Raw genomic sequence first — 19,482 nt, 5'->3', positions numbered from 1 at the left:
ATGTACAGAGGGCTTATTTTCAGTTGGACCAAGGTGAAAACAGATCCTAGAATTGATGCCAGGAAAATGCTCACCCAGCCTGATTCCCCTCTCAAACCTCATGGAGTATTAGTGGTGTTTTGCCTGATAAGGCAAGGAGGAAATTCTCTCCTCCAGCCTTTTCCCACGTGACTACACTCACGTTCTTCATTGGCCTCACTCATTAGTCTTCATTGCTGGATTGTTTAGATGAAAGCATCATTTCCTTGGAAGCAGTGACTGAAATGGCTAGTACTCCTACAAATTGTGTATGTTCCTTTAGAAAGACTTAGAAAACTGTGATGAAAGTACATTGGTATCCATTCCATTACTCAGGGATCAGTGATGTCCATCCGTGATGTGCCATATTGGTCAGTAGCGCTAGGGATTAAAATTCTTCCTCTTATGTGTAAACCCACTAGATACCTCCTTTCTAGAATTAAAACTCTGCGATAGGACAGTGAATTCAATACATTTTCCTCCTCATTGTCCGCCCAACTCAGTAAACCCAACTGTAGCCTCTTCTCTTTATTGTGCTGGGTGAATCATTCTATATGGTCTTTCTGTTTATGTGTATCTTGAGCCAAGTGCTAGGTTTTAGGGTAAAATCATGGAGTTGGGCAAAATATTTCTATGGTGACTTTTTTGGTATGTGTGGAACTCTGAGGATACCTGAGGGTTTGCTGCACTTGTGATTTTCAGAGCAGTGGCCAGGGACACCTAACTGCTAGTCCCAGCTCTTCTAAATGGCTGTGTAGTCTTAAGCAAGTTACTTTTCCACTCTGAGCTGCAGTTGTCTACTCTGTAAAACAAGAAAATTGCACTAGAAAAATCTCAGAACCCCGCCAACCTTTGAAACCCTATGGTCTGTGACTGTTTTCAGTTTTTCTAAAGTTGGAAATATGTTCAGTTCAGAAATGTGTTTTCCATTAATTTTTTTCAGTTATTGCATTATATCAAGTAGTTAGTTCTATGTTAACATAGTAAGAGTCAATTCTTTGAGGATGGTAGCGACAGTAACTTGTAGCTCTTACTTTGTACCAGGTACTACTCGAAGTGTTTTATGCTGAATCCTTGCAAATCTCTGAGATAGGTACTAGTGTTAGCTCCCCACTTTACAGATAAGAGAACTGAGGTAGAGGGAACAGACTTTCATTGTGGAGTCTCTCCTTGTCACATTCTGGGAATCCCCTTCACCTCTCTTCTCGGCTAGATCCCTATTCCCTGTATTCCACTTCTTCCTTTTTCTGGATTTACTTCCTTGTTTTTATTGCTGAGAAAGGATAAATAGAAATAAGTTTTTTGTTTCAAGACCTTCATGTCTGCACAATGTTTTTATTCTACCTTCACCTTTGATTGGTAGTTGGGCTGGATATGGAACTCTATACTGGCAATAATTTTCCTCCAGAATTTGAAGGTATTACTCTAATGTTTTCTGGTTTCTTCTGTTTTGAAGTCCTGTATCCTTCTGATTCCTGCTCTTTCCTATACAGCCAGTGGTTTTGTTTTGTTCCATTTTGTTTCTGGAAATTTGTTTCTAGAAATTTGTCCCCCATGTTCTGCAGTGTTACAGTGATGTGTCTTTTTTTTTTTTTTAAGATTTTATTTATTTATTCATGAGAGACAGAGAGAGAGGCAGAGGCATAGGCAGAGGGAGAAGCAGGTTCCCTGCAAGGAGCCTGATGCAGGACTCGATCCCAGGACCCCAGGATCATGCCCTGAGCTGAAAGCAGACGCTCAACCACTGAGCCACCCAGGCACCCCTACAGTGATGTGTCTTAATGTGGGTCTTTATCATCTATTGTGTCAGGCATGTGTGCCTCCTTTTCTTTTAGAAGTTCAGGGACTGGTTCTTCCTCTGCCTATGTCTCTGCCTCTCCTGAATAAAAAAGTAAAATCTTAAAAAAAAAAAAAAGTAGTTTGGGGACATTCTCTTATACATTATTGTGTTAATGAATTCCTTCTTCCTCTTTTCCTTTTCTCTGTTTCTGGAACTGCTCCCCAGATTCTGGACCTTCTGGACTAGTCCTCTAATTTTTATTCTTTATTTTCATTTCTATGATTTTTCACTATAGCTTCTGGGATATGTCCTCAATTTCCCCCAGCTCTTTACTGAATGCTTTATTTCTGTTATTATTGTTTTATTTATAGGAGTTTTTAAAGATTCTTGGAATATTCCTTTTTATATTATATTATTTTGTTTTTTGATGTCCGTGTTTTCTCTAAGGCTTCTAGTGAATTTCAAGCATAATGTGGAAAGAAGAGCATAAAAGATTCCCATGTTCCCTTCATCCCATGGCCATTCTTGTTTAATCATCCCCCTCACCTGGTTTGTCTTGAAGCAAATCCCAGCTCTAATATTATTTTATCCATAAATATCTCTGTATATGTCTCATTTAAAATACAAGGTTTACTAAAACAGAACCATGATATGTCACAGCTAAAAACCCAGTTCCTTAATGTCATCAAATATCTGAATGATATTTGGATTGCCTATCTATCTCATTAAAAAGAACAACTGGATTTTCCAAATCAGTACTCAAATAAGGTCCATACAGTACAATTGGTTGATGTGTGTTTTAATCTCTTTTAGTCTATAGACTAAAGACTTCCCCACTTCTCTTTCTCCTTTTTTTGTATACAGTTTAGTTGTTAAAGAAACTGGGCCATTTGTCCTCTTAGAGTTTCCCACAGCCTGAATTCTGCTGAATTCAGTATCTCTCTGGTGCAAGTTGATTTTTTGTTTGCTTTGGACATTATCTTTCATTTTGTAGAATCTTTCCTCAGATGTCAAGTGGTCCTTCTTTGTCTTTTATATTCAAAAGTAAGGGATGAGGAAAACAAGATTAATTTAGGCCTGCTACCGGTGGGTGGGGCTTGTTGGCAATAACTTCATTTAAGGTGTTGTCAGCAGCCCTTTCCTTTCCTTTTCTTTTCTTTTCTTTTCTTTTCTTTTCTTTTCTTTTCTTTTCTTTCTTTTCTTTTCTTTTCTTTTCTTTTCTTTTCTTTTTCTTTCTTTTTTTGTCAGCAGCCCTTTTCTTGGGGAACTACCAGTGTCAGTTACTCTTTGGCTGTTTGGAGCACCCAGGGTCTTCCAGTCACCTGTCCGGAGGGGCTGAGCATTGCTGCCGTCTTTCTGGGAACCAAGTTGGGGGAAAGGTTTGGAGTGAATATCTCAGTTGCATGTGTTCACCAAATCCCAGTTTTCCTGACAGTACCTACCCCCCCATAAGTTGTGCTGAATCCCTCACCTAGAGACCTATATTTGGCACTTTCCAGAGAATGTATCTTCAGATAAATATCTTTTGCTAGGTGGGGGATGAGCAATGACTCAACTTTACGGAATAGGTGCCTGGTCTGAGGAATCTAGCTATTTCTTGAAGATCCTCTTTATTTTAGCTCATCCCTTCCATTGTTCCCTACTTCCAGTAATGCCACCAGGGCCTTTTGGGAATTCTGTGGTCTTGGCTTTCTCCACTGCCAATTTAAGGTTCAGCTTTGTCTGCTTTCTAGTTCTGAAATTTTGTGATTCTTGGCTCTTCTTGTGTTCTTAGGAGGGAGCAGGGCAAGTTCTTATATTCAATCTACCATTCCTAGGATTCAGTTGATTTTTAATTATAGTGATTCAGGGATAATTGATCTCTTATCTCATGACTCTTCAGGTTCTGACTGAAGCAAAGAATTGGATAAACTTGACTCTTCGGTTGCAGGAAGACTTCCCTGTATAAAACTCTCATAAATTATTTGGTTATTTGCAAGATGCATGAGTAGCAAGCACAACACACCAAATCATCAGGTGAAAGCTCCTAAGGTAGTTGTATAAAGACCCAAACTTATAAGCTTTTCACAAAATGTTGAAATCTCCTACCTTAGAACAAGGACTCACTCTGTGTGTTGTAAAACCAGCTGCTCCTACAGCTGCTCAAAGCCAAGAAGCAGTTGGCAGGATCAAGATATTTCATCTGGTACAGGGCCCTGTTCCAGACTCATATTAGCCAACCCGAAAAAGAGTCCAAGCTTGTCCAAGCTTCTTTAGAAAAGCAGCTGGGAAGGCTCCTCTGAGTCTCCCTGAGGCTGGGTGCGGAGCTCTTCACTCGGGTCATCTGAAAACTTGCGGGAGTGATTTCTTTTTCTTGGATGAATGTGGGGCTCGTTTTTTGACCTAACCATAATGGCTGTCATCCTTGTTTAACACACATCTGATTCAGTTGGATTCAGTGAACTCTGCCCCAATGGAAAAATGCAGTTAGGTTTTGTATTTTCCTGAATTCTGAAGCCCTATAATTCCATCTTAGGAAGAGGAAGTACGGGAATGGGAATCTCAGCTTACAGCTGTTCTGACAGTATGTGTTCTCTGTTAGAAACAAAATAGGGCTATACCCTGAGGCAGCAGTTTGGGGATGTGCTGAGGTACAAGTTTCTCAGGGTAAAATGCACCCTAAGATATGGGATCCAAGGAAAAGGCAGTGGGTGCTAAAAACTCTTCTACTAGCTCTCTCTTCTATCACTGATTTTTTTTACATAGCTTCTCTGTAACTCCATCTTGGCCATAGTGGCATTAACAGTAAATATCGGCAGGGTGTCTGGATGGCTCAGTGGGTTAAGTGTCAAACGTCTGATTTCAGCTCAGGTTGAGATCTCAGGGTCTCAGTGATTGAACCCGGACTAGGGCTGTGTACTAGATATGGAGCCTGCTTAAGATTCTCTCTCTCCCTCTTCCTCAGCCCCTCCCCCCCAAAAAAGAAAAGAAGAGAAAAGTAAATATTGGCATGGAAGAATGGTGGGTTTTGTTTTGTTTTGTTTTTTTTTGTTTTGTTTTGTTTTGTTGTTTTTTTTTTTTTTTGGTGGGTTTTGTTTTGTTTTTTTATTTCACCTTACCATCTGCCCCAAGCCAGCCTGAAACAGGGAAGTTACATTTCTAAAGGTATCTATTAAAAAGGTATGCATTTTATAGAAAATGAATATCTTTAGAATGTACAATTTCTTCACAGTAGCAAGTAAATGAGAGGCTTATTAAACAATGTCTAATCTGAAAAGCAATAAATGCTTTATATTTTTCCATAACTTATTAGCAGTTATCATCATTTATTATTACTTTAATAATATAGTCCTTAAGTGTAAAACCATGAAAAAGGAGAAACTAATTGATAATACTTCTGAGAGTTCAAAAGATATGATCATTTATCGTAAACACTGAGTTTATAAACCATCTGTTTGAAATGATAATTGTGAAATAACATAACAATCTATATAGATTGTTTAAATTTTAGTTTGGTTTAAATTTTATTTTGGTTGATGACCATTCCAGAGTCTCTCATTTTTTAAGTTTTTGAATTTTTTGTCTCATTTGGCATTTTTTATGTCACTTTTTATGAGGATAAAAAGATAATCTAGCTAAAGACACACTTTGAAAAGTGGTATGCAAGAAGACATTTATTAATTAGTATCAATCCCATAGGGCTGCCGTGAGAGTGTGTGTGTGTATGTGTGTGTGTATGACAGAGAAAGAGTGAGTGTGCATGTGAGAAAGAGAGAGATGAAGGGAACACCAGTAGTGCCTGGTATATAATAACACTATATAGTATGTGTTGCTGAAGTATTAATTAGGTAGTCATTAAATAATGGTTAACAAAAAAAAAATAATGGTTAACATTTATTGAACAGTAATTATATATGCCATATATCTCATTTAATCTCCATCAACAGGGCAGCCCAAGTGGCTCAGTGGTTTAGTGCCGCCTTCAGCCCAGGGCGTGATCCTGGAGATCTGGGATCGCGTCCCATGTCTGGCTCCCTGCATGGAGCCTGCTTCTCCCTCGGCCTGTGTCTCTGCCTCTCTCTCTCTCTCTCTCTCATGTCTTTCATGAATAAATAAATAAAATCTTTGAAAATAATAATAATCTCCATCAACACTATGAAGTATTAGCTTCATTTTACAGATGAAGTAACTGAGGCTTAATAACAACTTAGCAAGGTGGAGAGCCAGAGTTCCATTCAGGCTTTTTTTGACCCTAGAACCTGTGTAATCTAAAACACTATATTGCTTTTCAGAAACCAAATTTGCATAATTAATATACATCATGAGAGAAATTTTATTCTTATCAATAGATACTTGCAAGTTAATATTTTAGCTTTAAAAATCGCCTTGTATAATCATCAGGGGCTATTTTACTACTTTTTACCACCCATATTGTAAAGGAAATAGTTTTGGAATATCAAGTGCATTAAATTGTAGCTCAGGGGTAACCAAGTTTCTGGTCACAGCCAATGAAATATATGCCTAAAATATATCATAAAATTAATAAACATTCTGAACTTCTTTGTACATGTCATATCTACATCTGACTTGGCCTTGTGTGCTTTTAAGACTCCTTACTGTCTTTGTGAGCCCTTGGATTTAATTCCAAAGATTTAACTAAATTATTGTTATTAAGAATTAAAAACCAAGTACTAGCAAAGTCAGATAATACCAAGTCCATTATGAGAGAATTGGTTAAATAATCATAGTAGTTCCATAAAGTAGAATATTACATGACTATTTAGAAGAGCAAACTGGGGGTACCTGGGTGGCTTGATTGGTTAAACATCTGCCTTCAGCTCAGGTCATGATCTCAGGGTCCTGGGATCGAGTCCCACATCAGGCTCGCTGCTCAGTGGGGAGTCTGCTTCTCCCTCTGCCCCTCACCCCACTCATGTTCTTATTCTCTCTCAAATAAATAAAAATCTTTAAAAATAAAAAAGCAAACTGGATATCTATGTACTGGTATGGAAAAACTTCCCAGGAATAATATTATGTGGAAAAACCTGAATGTTAAGTGGAAATGAGCAAGGAGGGAGGTTGTGTGTAAATGCATATACCCTACACAAGTAAGCTGTTGACAGTGGTTACTTTTGGAGAGTGACACAGGGGCTGGGGTGCAAAGTTTACACTCTCTGTATTATCTTTGCTACCATGTGTTTTTAGGGGAGGAAACTAATTTAAAAAAAAAACTTCTTTTTTAGGGAATTTAAAACCTATGCAGTAAGACTTTCCCCCTCTTACAGAAAACTTGAGGAAGAACAGATTTTCAGTATTGATATTTAAGACCATAAGAGTGAAAATAAGCAGTTGGTGCTGTGCCACCTGTTCCAAACTATATTTTCAACCCCATCTCCCTTCTGATAGCCTCTGCTTGAGCCAGGCAACCTCTTTCTATTCTGTAAAGGCCTCCTGCCCCGTCCTTGTCACCCTGGCCTTTCCCCCTCCTTATTCCCACAGGCCTCTGGGCTTCTGAATCGGATGCCATCTCCAGAAATGTTTCCCCATCCTCCCAGGTACAAGAGAGGCTCTCTCTCTCTTCTTTCTCCTTTCTTAACCTTTCCAATAGCAAGTATTATGTCCATTAATTATGCGTTTATTTTGCCTTCCCTATTGAACTCTGAGCCCTACGAGGAGCAAGATTAATGTCTAATTCTTCCTTTTTCGAGTCATCCCCCCTGCCCCAATAAGATCTAGAACGGTTGCTTGCATCTAGGCGATTCTCAATAAAGTTTCATTGAAATGAGTGAATGAATATGCATTGAAATGAGTGAATTAATTAGATTTAGCAAACACCAAAACAGGGCTTAAGGGCAAAGCGATGGCTTTCATAATGTTGTAACCTTCTCATAGGGCAAATACCAATAGAAAGGTTTGGCTCACTCTCAAAGTTTAAGTGGGCTATGGGAGCTGTAATGATAATAACCAGGTTAGTAGAGGACTCACTACCAAGTGGTTACTTGGTTACTTTCCTGGGAATGCCTCCTTCATTTGAAAAGTCTAAATAGTTCAGAGCCTATTAAATCCTGTAAGAGGTTAGTATTACATTGCTAAATGGGCATTTGTTGTTAAATTGCTACTTGCAAAAAGGACAGTAATTGTCATTTTCAGTTTAGAGCAATTACTTTCACTTTGTGGTGAATTGTTTGCTTCAATTGTAGGTGAATTCTGTCTCCCTTTTTCTTAATATTTATCTCAGTGGACCATTTATCATTATCCTACCACCAAAAAGATGCAACACTGTATTACCTATAATGACACTGTTTACAAACAAACCAGTAAATAGCCATGTCAGTGAGGGTCAACCTAGAATATAAAGATCTCTGTAAAGCAAGACGAGACTAGCAGGGGCCTTCTCTCTTTAAATTCAGTGTTTTACAGTTGAGCCTACATAAGGGGAAGATAGAAATGGAATTAGGACCACAGGTGCATCAACACATTGCCCTAAGTCCTGTTCGTATCTTGTAGGTATTTGATCATTATTATCCTGTCCCCCAAAATGGGCTTCTTATGATATCAAGAGGTTTGTATTCTTAAACAATCGCCTCAGTATAGCTCTAAAGTCTAATATTTTTTCAGCAAATTCTACTAGATTGGAGTGAGATTGCAGTGTACCTTCGCCAGTATGTACTCTGCATGTTCTTGAACTCTCCTTGCTTCATTACTTCATATATATTCTGAAAAGTTTGAATCACGCCCACCAAGATGATAATTTTGCTCTTAGCAGTGACAAAGATGGTCTGTGTGATATTTATCAAGTTATTCCTCATAAATGTTAAGTTGTCTTTCTCTGTGGGCTCCTAAGCAGGCAGTTCTTTGCTTCCTGAGGAAAGACCAAACTGGATCTTGTGATCTAAAAAACCATGCGATTAAAGAGGAAGTCAGTAGGGAAACCCGACGCTTCCGGTGATCCTAGGAGGTCCAGGAGTATAGACACATTCATCTTCTCTTTCTTGTCAATCAGTTAGTTGTTTTTAAAATTCTTTGAGTCATCATCACTGTTCCTTAGAAATGATCTGAAGAGAAAATTGTTGTCCTTTAGCTGGCAGCAAAAATCATTGGCATCAGAGTCTCTTGTTTGGGAATAATAATAATACAGGAAGGGGAGAAATGGCACATTCAGGCTTGCCAACATTTGAGATACATGTAAAAAGGACAGTGGCAGTGCCATTGAACTCTATTGAAATTCACTGGATTAAGAAGCTTTTCAGAAATAGGGAAATAGGAAAATGGTTTGTGTTGTGCTAAAAATGAGTGCCTATTTTGTAAACGAAGAGGGTTGGCAAGCGTAGGAGATGAGTCCCACCCATTGTTTTTAAAAGTTGAGCAGTTATGCTTAGTTGGGTGAGTCATCTAAGATGTGTCTGATAAGGGGTTCCAAGAAGGCAGTTCTCGTGGCCCCAGAAAGGCGGGCGAGTGTGTGCACCGAGTACATGCGCAAGAGCATGTGCAGGGAGTATATGCTCAGTCCTTTCTATACCGAATTGCATCCGGTGCCATCGTGCTACCCGAGGACAACAGCATCGCCTCCGTTTTGGAGCATTGTGTCTTTCTTAGCCAGCAAGAACCAACTTAACTATACTGTCTAAGGTTTTGCCATCATTCAGCCTCCATGATGACGCATGGAGGCCTCCTTTTCGTCCACTCTACTGGGTTGCAGTAGGCCAGGTGCATATCAGCACAGTAGGTCAGTATAGTCCAGAAATTTGGATTTTCAGGGTTGACTTGAATTTTTATTGCTCAGAGTGGTAGTTGGTTTAGTAGAGTGGGAAACTGCCCTCGTGTGGGCCAGTTAGTTATGCCTTGTTCTATAGCCACAGGCTTCACTTCACTTTGGGTACATGGTATCAGTGATCTACATCTATATCAGGGGTTCGCAAACTACAGCGTACCGACCGAAACCACCTGTAACCTCTTTTGGTATGGTTTGTTAGCTGGGAAAAGCTTTTTTTTTTTTTTAAGAGTTAGAAAAAAAGATGTTATAAAGTGTACATGTTTCATGGGATCTTTATAACAACCCTATGTAACATCCCTAATTTATAGGTAAGGAAACTAAGATTCACAGGGGCTAAGGGACTTGCGAGGACGACACTGTGATTGGTGGTAGGATGAGGGAAGGGAGGGCAACAAGCCCATGGTGTAGGCCTCCTAAACTCTTCCATTTCTTTTTTAAATGTGCATTGTTACCATGGAAACAGAGTAGGAAAATATGAATGAAGCCCCAGTTCCATCATTCCTGCTGGAGTGAAAGTCCAAAATACCCACCAAGAACAGCATACTTCCTTATTTAATGGTTACATGGAATTTTTCTGTCACTCTGGAGTTAACATCTTAAGAGCGTGATAAAGGGGGGCATCATTTTCAAAGGTAAGGATCTAGGTTTGAGGGGAAAGGAAGCCAGTTATTCTTGTGGAGTAGAAGAAGAGGAAGGAGGACATGTCAAGAGTTATAAATGGAATGCCCGCAAAACCCACAGCCCTCTGCCAACGACTATAGGCAAAAACAGGAAGTGGTGGTGGCGCATGGCTTTCTTTCTTACCAGTACAACTTCCTCATTTATAGTCAAGTCCCCTCCTAACCTCACAAAGTATCAACTAAATTGATAAATTCTAGTTCTGTCTGCATACCTCTTGTAAGTACTTCTTTCTTTTTAAGATTATACCAGATATTATTTGGCTTGGTCATCAGTGAGGCATATTTCTTTCATTAGACAAATTGACATACGTAACCAGCAGTGAGGGCGGTTTAAGAGCAGCTTCATACTAGAAAACTTAGATTGACCTGCAAGGAAAGAAATGGAAGGAATTGTACAAATAATTGATCCCTGCCTCTTCCCAGCTCAGCATTTTAAAACCATCCCTTTCACTCTCTAGTTTAATGTGTAAATATTACAAATAACTGCATGCTACTAGGTCCTGGTGTGCTGGTCTTCTGACCCCCAGAATGTTGAAATCCAATCATGATCTAGTGACTGGGAAGTGCACTTTGGAACTGAATAATTATATGTTTCTGCTCCTTTCTTTAAATATTTGGTGAGATCCTTCAAGGAAATAGGGACTACATTAATGATTTTGAGGTTTAAACAGATGCAACTCTTAACCACTCCGCCCCCCCCCCCCCCCCCGTGAAAGGAAGATTTGAAACAATACTACCGTCATTTGAAAGGTTCTTTTCATTTTCATTTTAATAATATTGTAAAAGTAAGATAATCATTAAAGACCATTTTGAAAATGCAAAAAATAAATGAAGTATAAAGAAATCACCCAAAAGCTCACTGTTACAACAGGCTCTGTTAACATTATGATGTATTTCATTCTAAGTTGTTTGTCTTCTGCAAGGTTTTCCTTTTTACACTGTCATTCCTCTGTGGACATTTGACTTTGGCAGACAATAGAGCATGGGTGGGTAAGGTCTTTGGAGTCAGACTATGAGGGTTTGAGGGCTCTTTCTTTTTTTTTAAGATTTATTTATTCAGGGCAGCCCAAGTGGCTCAGCGGTTTAGCGCCGCCTTCAGCCCAGGGCATGATTCTGGAGACCCAGGATCGAGTCCCACATCGGGCTCCCTGCATGGAGCCTGCTTCTCCCTCTGCCTGTGTCTCTACCTCTCTCTCTCTCTCTCTGTGTCTCATGAATAAATAAATAAAATCTTAAAAAAAAAGATTTATTTATTCATGAGAGATATACAGAGAGGCAGAGACATAGGCAGAGGGAGAAGTAGGTCTCCTGCAGGGAACCCAATGTGGGACTCGATCCCAGGACCCCGGGATCACGCCCTGAGCCGAAGGTAGACACTCAGCCACTGAGCCGCCCAGGCATCCCGGGTTTGAGGGTTCTCATGCTAACTGTGTGACCTTAGACAAAATACTTAACCTCTCTGAACTTCAATTTCCTTATCTGTAAAATAGTAATAGTACTACTTATAAGTGAAATATTTTAAAAAGTGCTTAGTGTGGGCCTGATATAGTGAAAATGCCCTAAATTTACTAGTAGTAATGATCAATTTGTGTTTTGTGAATTATATTGAGTTCTCATTAAAGTCAATTAAAGTTCTAGGAAGTGGATTTGTATGTAAAAGAGAATTTTACATTTTCCAAAATATTTAAAATTTTCGTATGGGTTAGGGATTCAGAACACCTGGTCCCTCTCTCCTCACTTTCAGGCACATCTCCTTCCATTTGAGCTCTCATTAAATAGATGATTCTTTCTCTGGTTGCCAGTTCTTCTCCACTTAAGCCTCCTAGTGGTATGGCTCCCCTGGGCCAGGAACCATGCTGCACCATCCTGCCTCTGCAGTTACCCTCCAGATATCCTACTTCTGACCACAATGCCCTCCACTTCCAGGCTCCTTCCTCAGGTACTCCCACTGGGTCTCTCCTCCAATGTCATGGAGAACCATTGTCTCTGAGAACCTCACAGAGAAGCACACTTCCTTCCCTGTCCAGCTTAGATGTCACTGCCCTTCACTTGAAAACCCCCTCTCTTTCCCACACCCTAAAATTCCCTTCTCCACTGGTCCTCTGTCACACTGGCTGGAAACCACCCCCGAATCTGAGCTCTTTAACCCACACAGTTGGGTAACTCTTTCAAAGTCCTCCACCCTGCCCAGCCCTCCCTTCGTCCCCAGCTAGCGCTCTGCTCTCTGCAGCAGTGTTTTTAAATCTTTACTCACTTCACATAGATATTTCCCTTTGGAGGAGTTGGTGGGGAGGGGATGGAACAGCGGAGAGAGTTAGTGTAAAAAACTGGAGGGGGAAAATAGGAAGGTGGACACAGCTTGGAAAGGTAGGAAAAAGGGAAGAGGTAGAGGAGAGTAAGAGAGAGGCCAGTAACAGAGAAGGACTGGAGGAAGATGGTTGGCCAGAAAACAATATGTTCCTTACAGTTTGTCCAATTCCCTTGTCCTGGAGTTTTAAGATTTCTTATACATATTTTGCCTTGACCAGCTTGTATGTGTCTGAGTTGTGGAGGGAGGGGCTGTAGATTGGTGGGAGATGATGGTAGATAAAAGCAAGACTAGTAATAAAGACTACTTTTCCTCTAGTGCAGGGAGTTTTTCTATGGACTATTCTAATCATGAGGGTGTTAAAAGTTTTATACTTTTAACTGGATTTAAAAGAGGAAGAAGTATATAGTGTGGTGAGCCTCAGATCCCTTTTGGAAGGAAAGAGATGTGGCTGGGGTGGGGGAGGGATGTAGCATTGGAAATAATTTTATTTATTTGAGAGAGAGGGAGAGAGAGAGAGCAAGAGAGGGAGAGAGAGCACACACATAAGCCGGGGTGTGGGAATCAGAGGACCTCAGGACCATGACCTGAGCTGAAGGCAAATGCTTCACCAACTGACCCCCCCCCCACCAAGGCGCCCCTAATTTTAGAATATATATGTTGGTGAGGTATATAATGCCCTAATACCCTGGGGAAGTTGACCAAAGGAAGTCGACTGGACCTCGCATTCACACTGAGAGCCGGTCAGCATCCCACAGGAGTGATAATGCTCCAGCTGTAAATGCTTCCCTTCACTGCAGTCCCACCTGGACAGCGTGGGGTGCATGTCATAGGTAGTCACACTGTGACGTTGGCATGGCACCCCACCCACAGTGTGGCAGGCGATGTGGCACAGCAGTCGTGAGAAACAGAAACACCGAGACGTATGTGTCGCAGCCCATGCCTGCGACTTTAAATCCTTGCTGCTCCAGGTGTGGCCCGTGGAGCAACAGCATCCACGATACCTGGGGGCTTGTGAGAAATGCGGCGTCTCGGGTCCCACCCCAGATCTACTGAATTAGAATCTCCAATTTAACAAGATCCTAAGGAGATTCGGATATATCATTAAACTTTGAGGACAGCTGCTTTAAACTTTGGCAAGGGAGAGCACAGGGAGAGTCATGCAGGGAAGGTTGGGAAGGGTTCTCTTATTTTTTTTTTAAGAGGAATGGGTCCAGGAGGAGTTGAAAGCACTCACCTGCATGGCAGCCCCGAACACCCCCATGGAATCTATTTCTGGATCCACAGCGATGACTGCTGCTTCATCTCCACCTCTTTCAAGGGCTCCGATGGATGCTGGGTGGGGAGTATGTCATATGATTGCTTGTTATTTAGCGAGACTTAAAAGATAGTCTCATCATCCTTGAAGCAATGTGGAGTTGGTCTTTTTTTAATTTTTTTTTTGAGGCATAATTTATATACAATAAAATTCTCCAGTTTAAAGGATAGGATTTGATAAGTTTGCCCAGATACAGTTGTGAAATCACCACCACAATCATGGCATAGAACATTTCAATTACTGGGGTGTTGGGTGACTCACTTGGTCCATGAAGTGTCTGACTCTTGATCTCAGGGTCGTGAGTTTAAGCCCCTGTAGCCCAGTGTGGAGCCTACTTAAAAAACAAAACATTTCAGTTGTCTTAAATGTTTGGTTCCATTTATTGTCACAGTTTTCCATTTGATTAGCATATAGTACTTTAAGAAATGAAATTTATTATAATGTTATCCATGTAGTCTTTGGGTAAGTTATGGGAGAACAAAGAATTACAGTCTTACTGATGTGATTCAAAATAATAGCAAATAAATGTTTTTAAAACAGATGTTTACATGTTATTGCTTTAAGGTAGGAACCAAAATTTTCTTGCACCAAATACAGTAAATATATCTGAGACCACTGTCAGAAATATTTAAGAAATCATGAAGAGCAGGAGTATCACCAGCGGACTAGAAATGGGCAGATTTCATCCCAGCTTTCAGAAGTGGTAAAACATAGATCCCAAGCAATATTCAAGGGCAAATTCTTAAATAGCTTGTTTATATGCAAATACTGTAGAAAATATAGCTTCATAGTAGTCAATAGGGTTTTCCTAAATGGTTTTGCTAAACTAACTTCATTTTTTGAGATAATAGTGAACTAGTAGGTCACAGAACTGTCTTAGGCAGAATGTATTTTGATTTTAGCAAGACATTTGGCATAATCTTATATGATTTACAAATGAGATGCTAATATTCTGTAAATTCACTTATTTTTAGCCAAGAGTCTGCTATGTGCTTTGCTTGGTATTGTATGTAAATAGGCAAATAGGATGGGCCGTGACTCTGAATTAAACTGTCATGTCTAGTAACAGAGGAACATAATAAAGCAATGAAATAAAAAGATTCCTTTGGCTGTCAAGTGGAGGAAGGACTGGGGGGGTGGGGGTGGGTAGGAAACAAGAAATAGATAGAGATTACTACAGTTGCCCAGAAATTAGAAGTGATGGATTAGAGTAGTGGCAGTGGAGATGGAAAAAAAATGGATATGGATTTAGGATCTATTTTGGAGGGAGAAGTAATAGGACACTTGTCAGTGATTAGATATGAGGGATGAGAGAGTGGACAAAAGATCAAGGGTGACTTCCAGGTTTCTGGCTGGAGCAGTTGACTGGACTGGGGGCTTTTTTTAGATGGGGGTCTTGTTGTATTCAAAGTTTGTACCAGTGACTTGGATGAAGGCAAATTCAAGATACAAAGCTTGATGAGACAGTTGATACATAAGTAAAAAGATCAACAATTTAAAAAGATATCATGAGACTGGAAAGATAGATGTAATGGAAAAGTGCAGAATCTTTTCAAAAAAAGTACATGAGACAGAGCCAGGAAGAGTAGCCTAATAGCCGTTTCCAACAGAAGCTCAGTAAGAATCAGGTGTGCCTTGGCTGCTGTAAAAATGAACGCCAAAATAGGTTGCCTTCAAGGAAGCATGATGTCCAGCTCAAGTTAATAATCTTAACACGCTTTGCACTATTTGGACCAAAACCAATGTGATGGCATTTGCGTTTGGGGGCACACAGCCATGAAGAAGGATGGTTGAGGAACTGGACCATGACTAAGATGTAAAGAGCCTGAAACCTCCATCACAGGATGATAGCTGGGAGATTTGGAGAGATTTAGGTCAAAGGGCACAATGTTAAAATGAGCACCATCAGATGGACTATTTGGTGGAAGACGGTTTCCATTACAAGTAGATGCAAGTAGGTCCAAAGGGTGAAATGAGGACCCCGAGGATAGAAGAGCAGCAGTAGTTTCAGCTCAGCCTCTGTTCCCTATGTGTGGCTCTTTCCAGAAACAGGATGGGGTGAGTGCCACATGTGTCCCCTGTGACACACTTCACAGACCTGGATAGATGCCTGTATGTTGGATGGAGCATGGAGCATTCCTGTGCTGGGTGGAAAACTGGGCAGGGCAATGTTTAAAGGCCCCCCTCTGATCCTAGAGTCTAGAATTGAGGACTCTTTCTCCTCAGGGGACACAGACTCTCCAAGGATTGTCCCCGCACCACCTCTTTCAAGATGTTGCTGACATGCGAGGGTTCTCAGAAGTTCCTGACCACGTTCTTCACTAGAGAACTCTCCCGCTGCTGCTTCCCCAGTGCCCATGTCCAGATACATGTTCTGGATCCCCTTCTCTTCCAGGCAAAACCTAAGTCTGAAATAGCAACACTTTGAGAGCTCAGATTCTATTGCAGAGGTTCAGTTGCCACCACAACACCTTTTTCAGCAGGCGGCTTTTGCTCTAACCTCGTTAGAACTTGTAGTCAGTGATTAGAGGTGTGCAAGCAATCATGATGTCTGGATGAGATGAAAACCTGAATCACTCATCTTCCTCTTAGCACAGGAATACCTGCGTATATTTCTCTTCCAGCAAACCACAATAATATGTACAAATATCTAACTGGACAAAGAGAGGTACAATCATGCTCAAGGACAGGAGAAATGTTCAAATAAGTCATCACATTCTGGCAAATCATCCCTCCTGCTCCTTCTCTTTGATGTTATGTTTTGTGTCTTTGACATCCCTGGATCCCCTTAAACTACTCTAGGGTCATTGTAGCCAGTTAGACAACTTAGCGCTTCTTTCTAAGAATCTAAACAAGGAGATGTACTTCCCTAAATTTTAATTCCATTGATATTACTAGATCTTTTTTATAGCCTAAAGCCGTCTTAAAATTTTACATCCGGATTTTACCTCTTATGACCTGCTAGAAAAAGGGTTTGCTGCATATGAGTTTTCAGTTTGTGGAGGGAAGCTCTATATTTTGGGAGGGATGGAAAGACCATCTTCAGCGATGGGATGATTAAAGGCAGAGGCTGTCAGACTTCTTGCTACAGGTCTTTACGTCTAGGGTACAATGTTTATGTCCTTAAACAGGGGAGCACAAGGGTCATTTTCATGACTGTGGGAGAACCTCACTGTGCTGTTAAGTGTAGGGGAGAAGATAGGTGGAACTCCCTGCTAATGTCCTCCCTGACCAACACTTTTCTCCCAGAAAGAGAAAAAGACGTGTTAGGAGTGAAGAAATCCTTTACTTCTTGTCAACGGCCACAGGCCAGCTGAGCATCACCTACAAAGAGATTCAACCCAGTAGAATGTGTTAAGAGGCAACCATGTGCAAGAACCATGTGATCCCAGGGGCTACTAGCTGAGTGAACAGATGTTTCCTTATGTTTCTTTTGCTAATAAAGACCCAGTTCTCCTCAGCTTAGGGCCTTTGGTTAATTATTATGTAGACGTTAGTAATTATCCCTCCCACTAGGCACATAGCTCCTCCAAGGTCATACTCTTTACTCATTAGCCTGGGGCCCAGTGGCAAGATCCCCTCTCCCCACTAGGTCAGTCCCGGGAGAATAGACTCAACAGGACATGTGATCACTCTAGAACAGCCCATGGCTAATCCGAAAATTCCATCTATCCTATCCCAAGCTGGATGCCCATGCTGGTCAGAGAAGTCCTCTATGGCTTGTCACATGTAGGAGTTGCCAGCTAGTGTTCAGTGTCCCTAAAAAACATGAGTGAACTTCAAAATAAATATGGCTTATCTCTTATGAGATGAAAGAAAAATCATACCACAGTTTTGTCCTGTATCTTCCTCTCTGGCAGAGCATATCCAGTTGTGGTCCATTACGTATATCAACACTACTGGGATGGTTCATAAATGCCTGCTCTCAGTTTCTCCTTTCCCTAAGCCAGAATAGATAATAAGGGTCTTACCCCTTATTCACCCTCCTACTCAAGGACCTTAGATAAGTCCATATATGTCTGAATGTTCTTCCTTACAATCATACCTTAACCCAAATTCCCCTTCTTATTAGCTGGTCAGTTTGGTCTTCACCCAGAGTGTTAGGTTTTCTGTTCCTTCCCCCAGTGTTTGTTTTTACCTCTGCTGAGCTCTGTCCCCCTTTTACGTTTTGTGACCAATCTATGGCATTCCATCTTCTCTGCAGTTGACCATTCTGTAGTCCCTCCCTTATCTCCTTGTGGCTGCACTGCACACAGGAGCAGCAAAACGCCATAAGACATGAGAGAGCCGTGGAGCTGTCTTTCTTTCTGCCTGGGGCAAGGGAAGGCACCTAAGAAGGTGACATCTGAGCTGGGCCCGAGGACAGTGGTTCAGCAGGTGTGTGGGGTGGGGGAAGGGGTTGGGAAGAGAGAGCTCACACAGAGAGAATTGCGTGATGTGCCAAGTGCCTCCCAACTGCACTTGCTAGAAAAATCATAGCTTTAATTATTCAAATGTGGAATCAACTGCCGTAATATATTGTTCTAGGACTATATTTCCCTACATCAGGGAGTAAGTGGTTTCATTTGGGGGACTGGAATTTTTTTTCTTTTTAGTAAATAGGCTTTATTTTCAATTACTAAGTGTGTCTTAACCAAATGATTCAGAAATAATCTATGCAATCTCCCACACCATTTTAGCTGTGTTTTTTCTCGAGGAGGGTTTGATAATGAGCCATATGTACTAAAACAAAAACATGAGTTTGTCAAAAAAGTCTTTTCACTTTGCTTGTCAAGATTTTCCCATCCGTTAAAAGAAGTGCTTAGTCTTTAAGAGGAACCAGGTGCAAAAAAAAATGAATTATCTCAGTGGTCCAGTGTATCGATTCAAAAATAGCCACCGAGTAATTAGATGAAAAGAACCTCAGACATCATTTAGCTTGCGTCTGTGCTATAGGTGAGGCCTCTAAGGGATGAGAGAACTGAGCAGGTTGCCTAAAGGCACGTGGTCGTTGACCTAAGAGTCACCGCAAGCTTTTCCCTCTACCCCCGCCACCACCCCCAGTCCCCACACCCTTTTCACACTTTCTCACTCAGATGTAACAGAAAGTGCATCATAGACAATAAAAGCTTTCTTTCATAATACTGTCTGAAAGTCATCTCAACTGAAATGACCTCAGAGAGCTATTTAGGCTCTGAATTATGTAGAGGATTTGCACTGTTAGGGTTACTCAGATTCTAATGAACAGTTCTTTATTTGGTAGAGCATTTTTATGGAGGATTTTAAAGAGGGTGTGACTAATAGTTTCCAAAATTTGGATGTTACCATATAGGGTTAACCATATAAATAAGCCTTTGCCCTTCGAAAATGTAAGGTCCGAGTTATGTTCTTTTATTGTTATTACAAGACTTCTTTTCTTTGCTTTAGGATACTTTTGACTTCTGTGACACTGCTATCTATATATTCAATAAACCTTCTTTTGATCTGTTCCAAGGAAACAGGTAAGCTGATAATAAATGTCTAGTTTTGTTAAAGCCAGGGTGACTGATTTGCATGGTGATACTATAAACAAGTGATACCGTCCCGATTCAGCAACTGATTATTGAAGAGTACTTTGACCTACAGTCCCTCAAAAACCTACAGTGG

General features: G+C 40.7%; 1 protein-coding gene across 9 annotated transcripts in view; it reads left to right on the top strand.

The window, feature by feature from the left end:
• The window catches only part of SLC38A1 (solute carrier family 38 member 1), a 69,307-nt gene that overhangs the window by 31,717 nt on the left and 18,108 nt on the right, over positions 1-19,482 (top strand). For all 9 annotated transcript variants that reach the window (XR_005380075.1, XM_038577428.1, XM_038577432.1 and 6 more), the window contains one exon: positions 19,264-19,337. Coding sequence is in view for 8 of the 9 variants with exons in the window: in XM_038577428.1 (XP_038433356.1) it covers positions 19,264-19,337 (74 nt within the window). In the remaining variant the exon portion in view is untranslated. The remainder of the gene's footprint in view (positions 1-19,263; positions 19,338-19,482) is intronic.

The sequence above is a fragment of the Canis lupus genome, chromosome 27, assembly GCF_011100685.1.
Source record: "Canis lupus familiaris isolate Mischka breed German Shepherd chromosome 27, alternate assembly UU_Cfam_GSD_1.0, whole genome shotgun sequence".
Classification (NCBI taxonomy): domain Eukaryota; kingdom Metazoa; phylum Chordata; class Mammalia; order Carnivora; family Canidae; genus Canis; species Canis lupus.
Note: the sequence above shows the minus strand (reverse complement) of the source record. Positions and strands in the feature narration are given on the sequence as shown.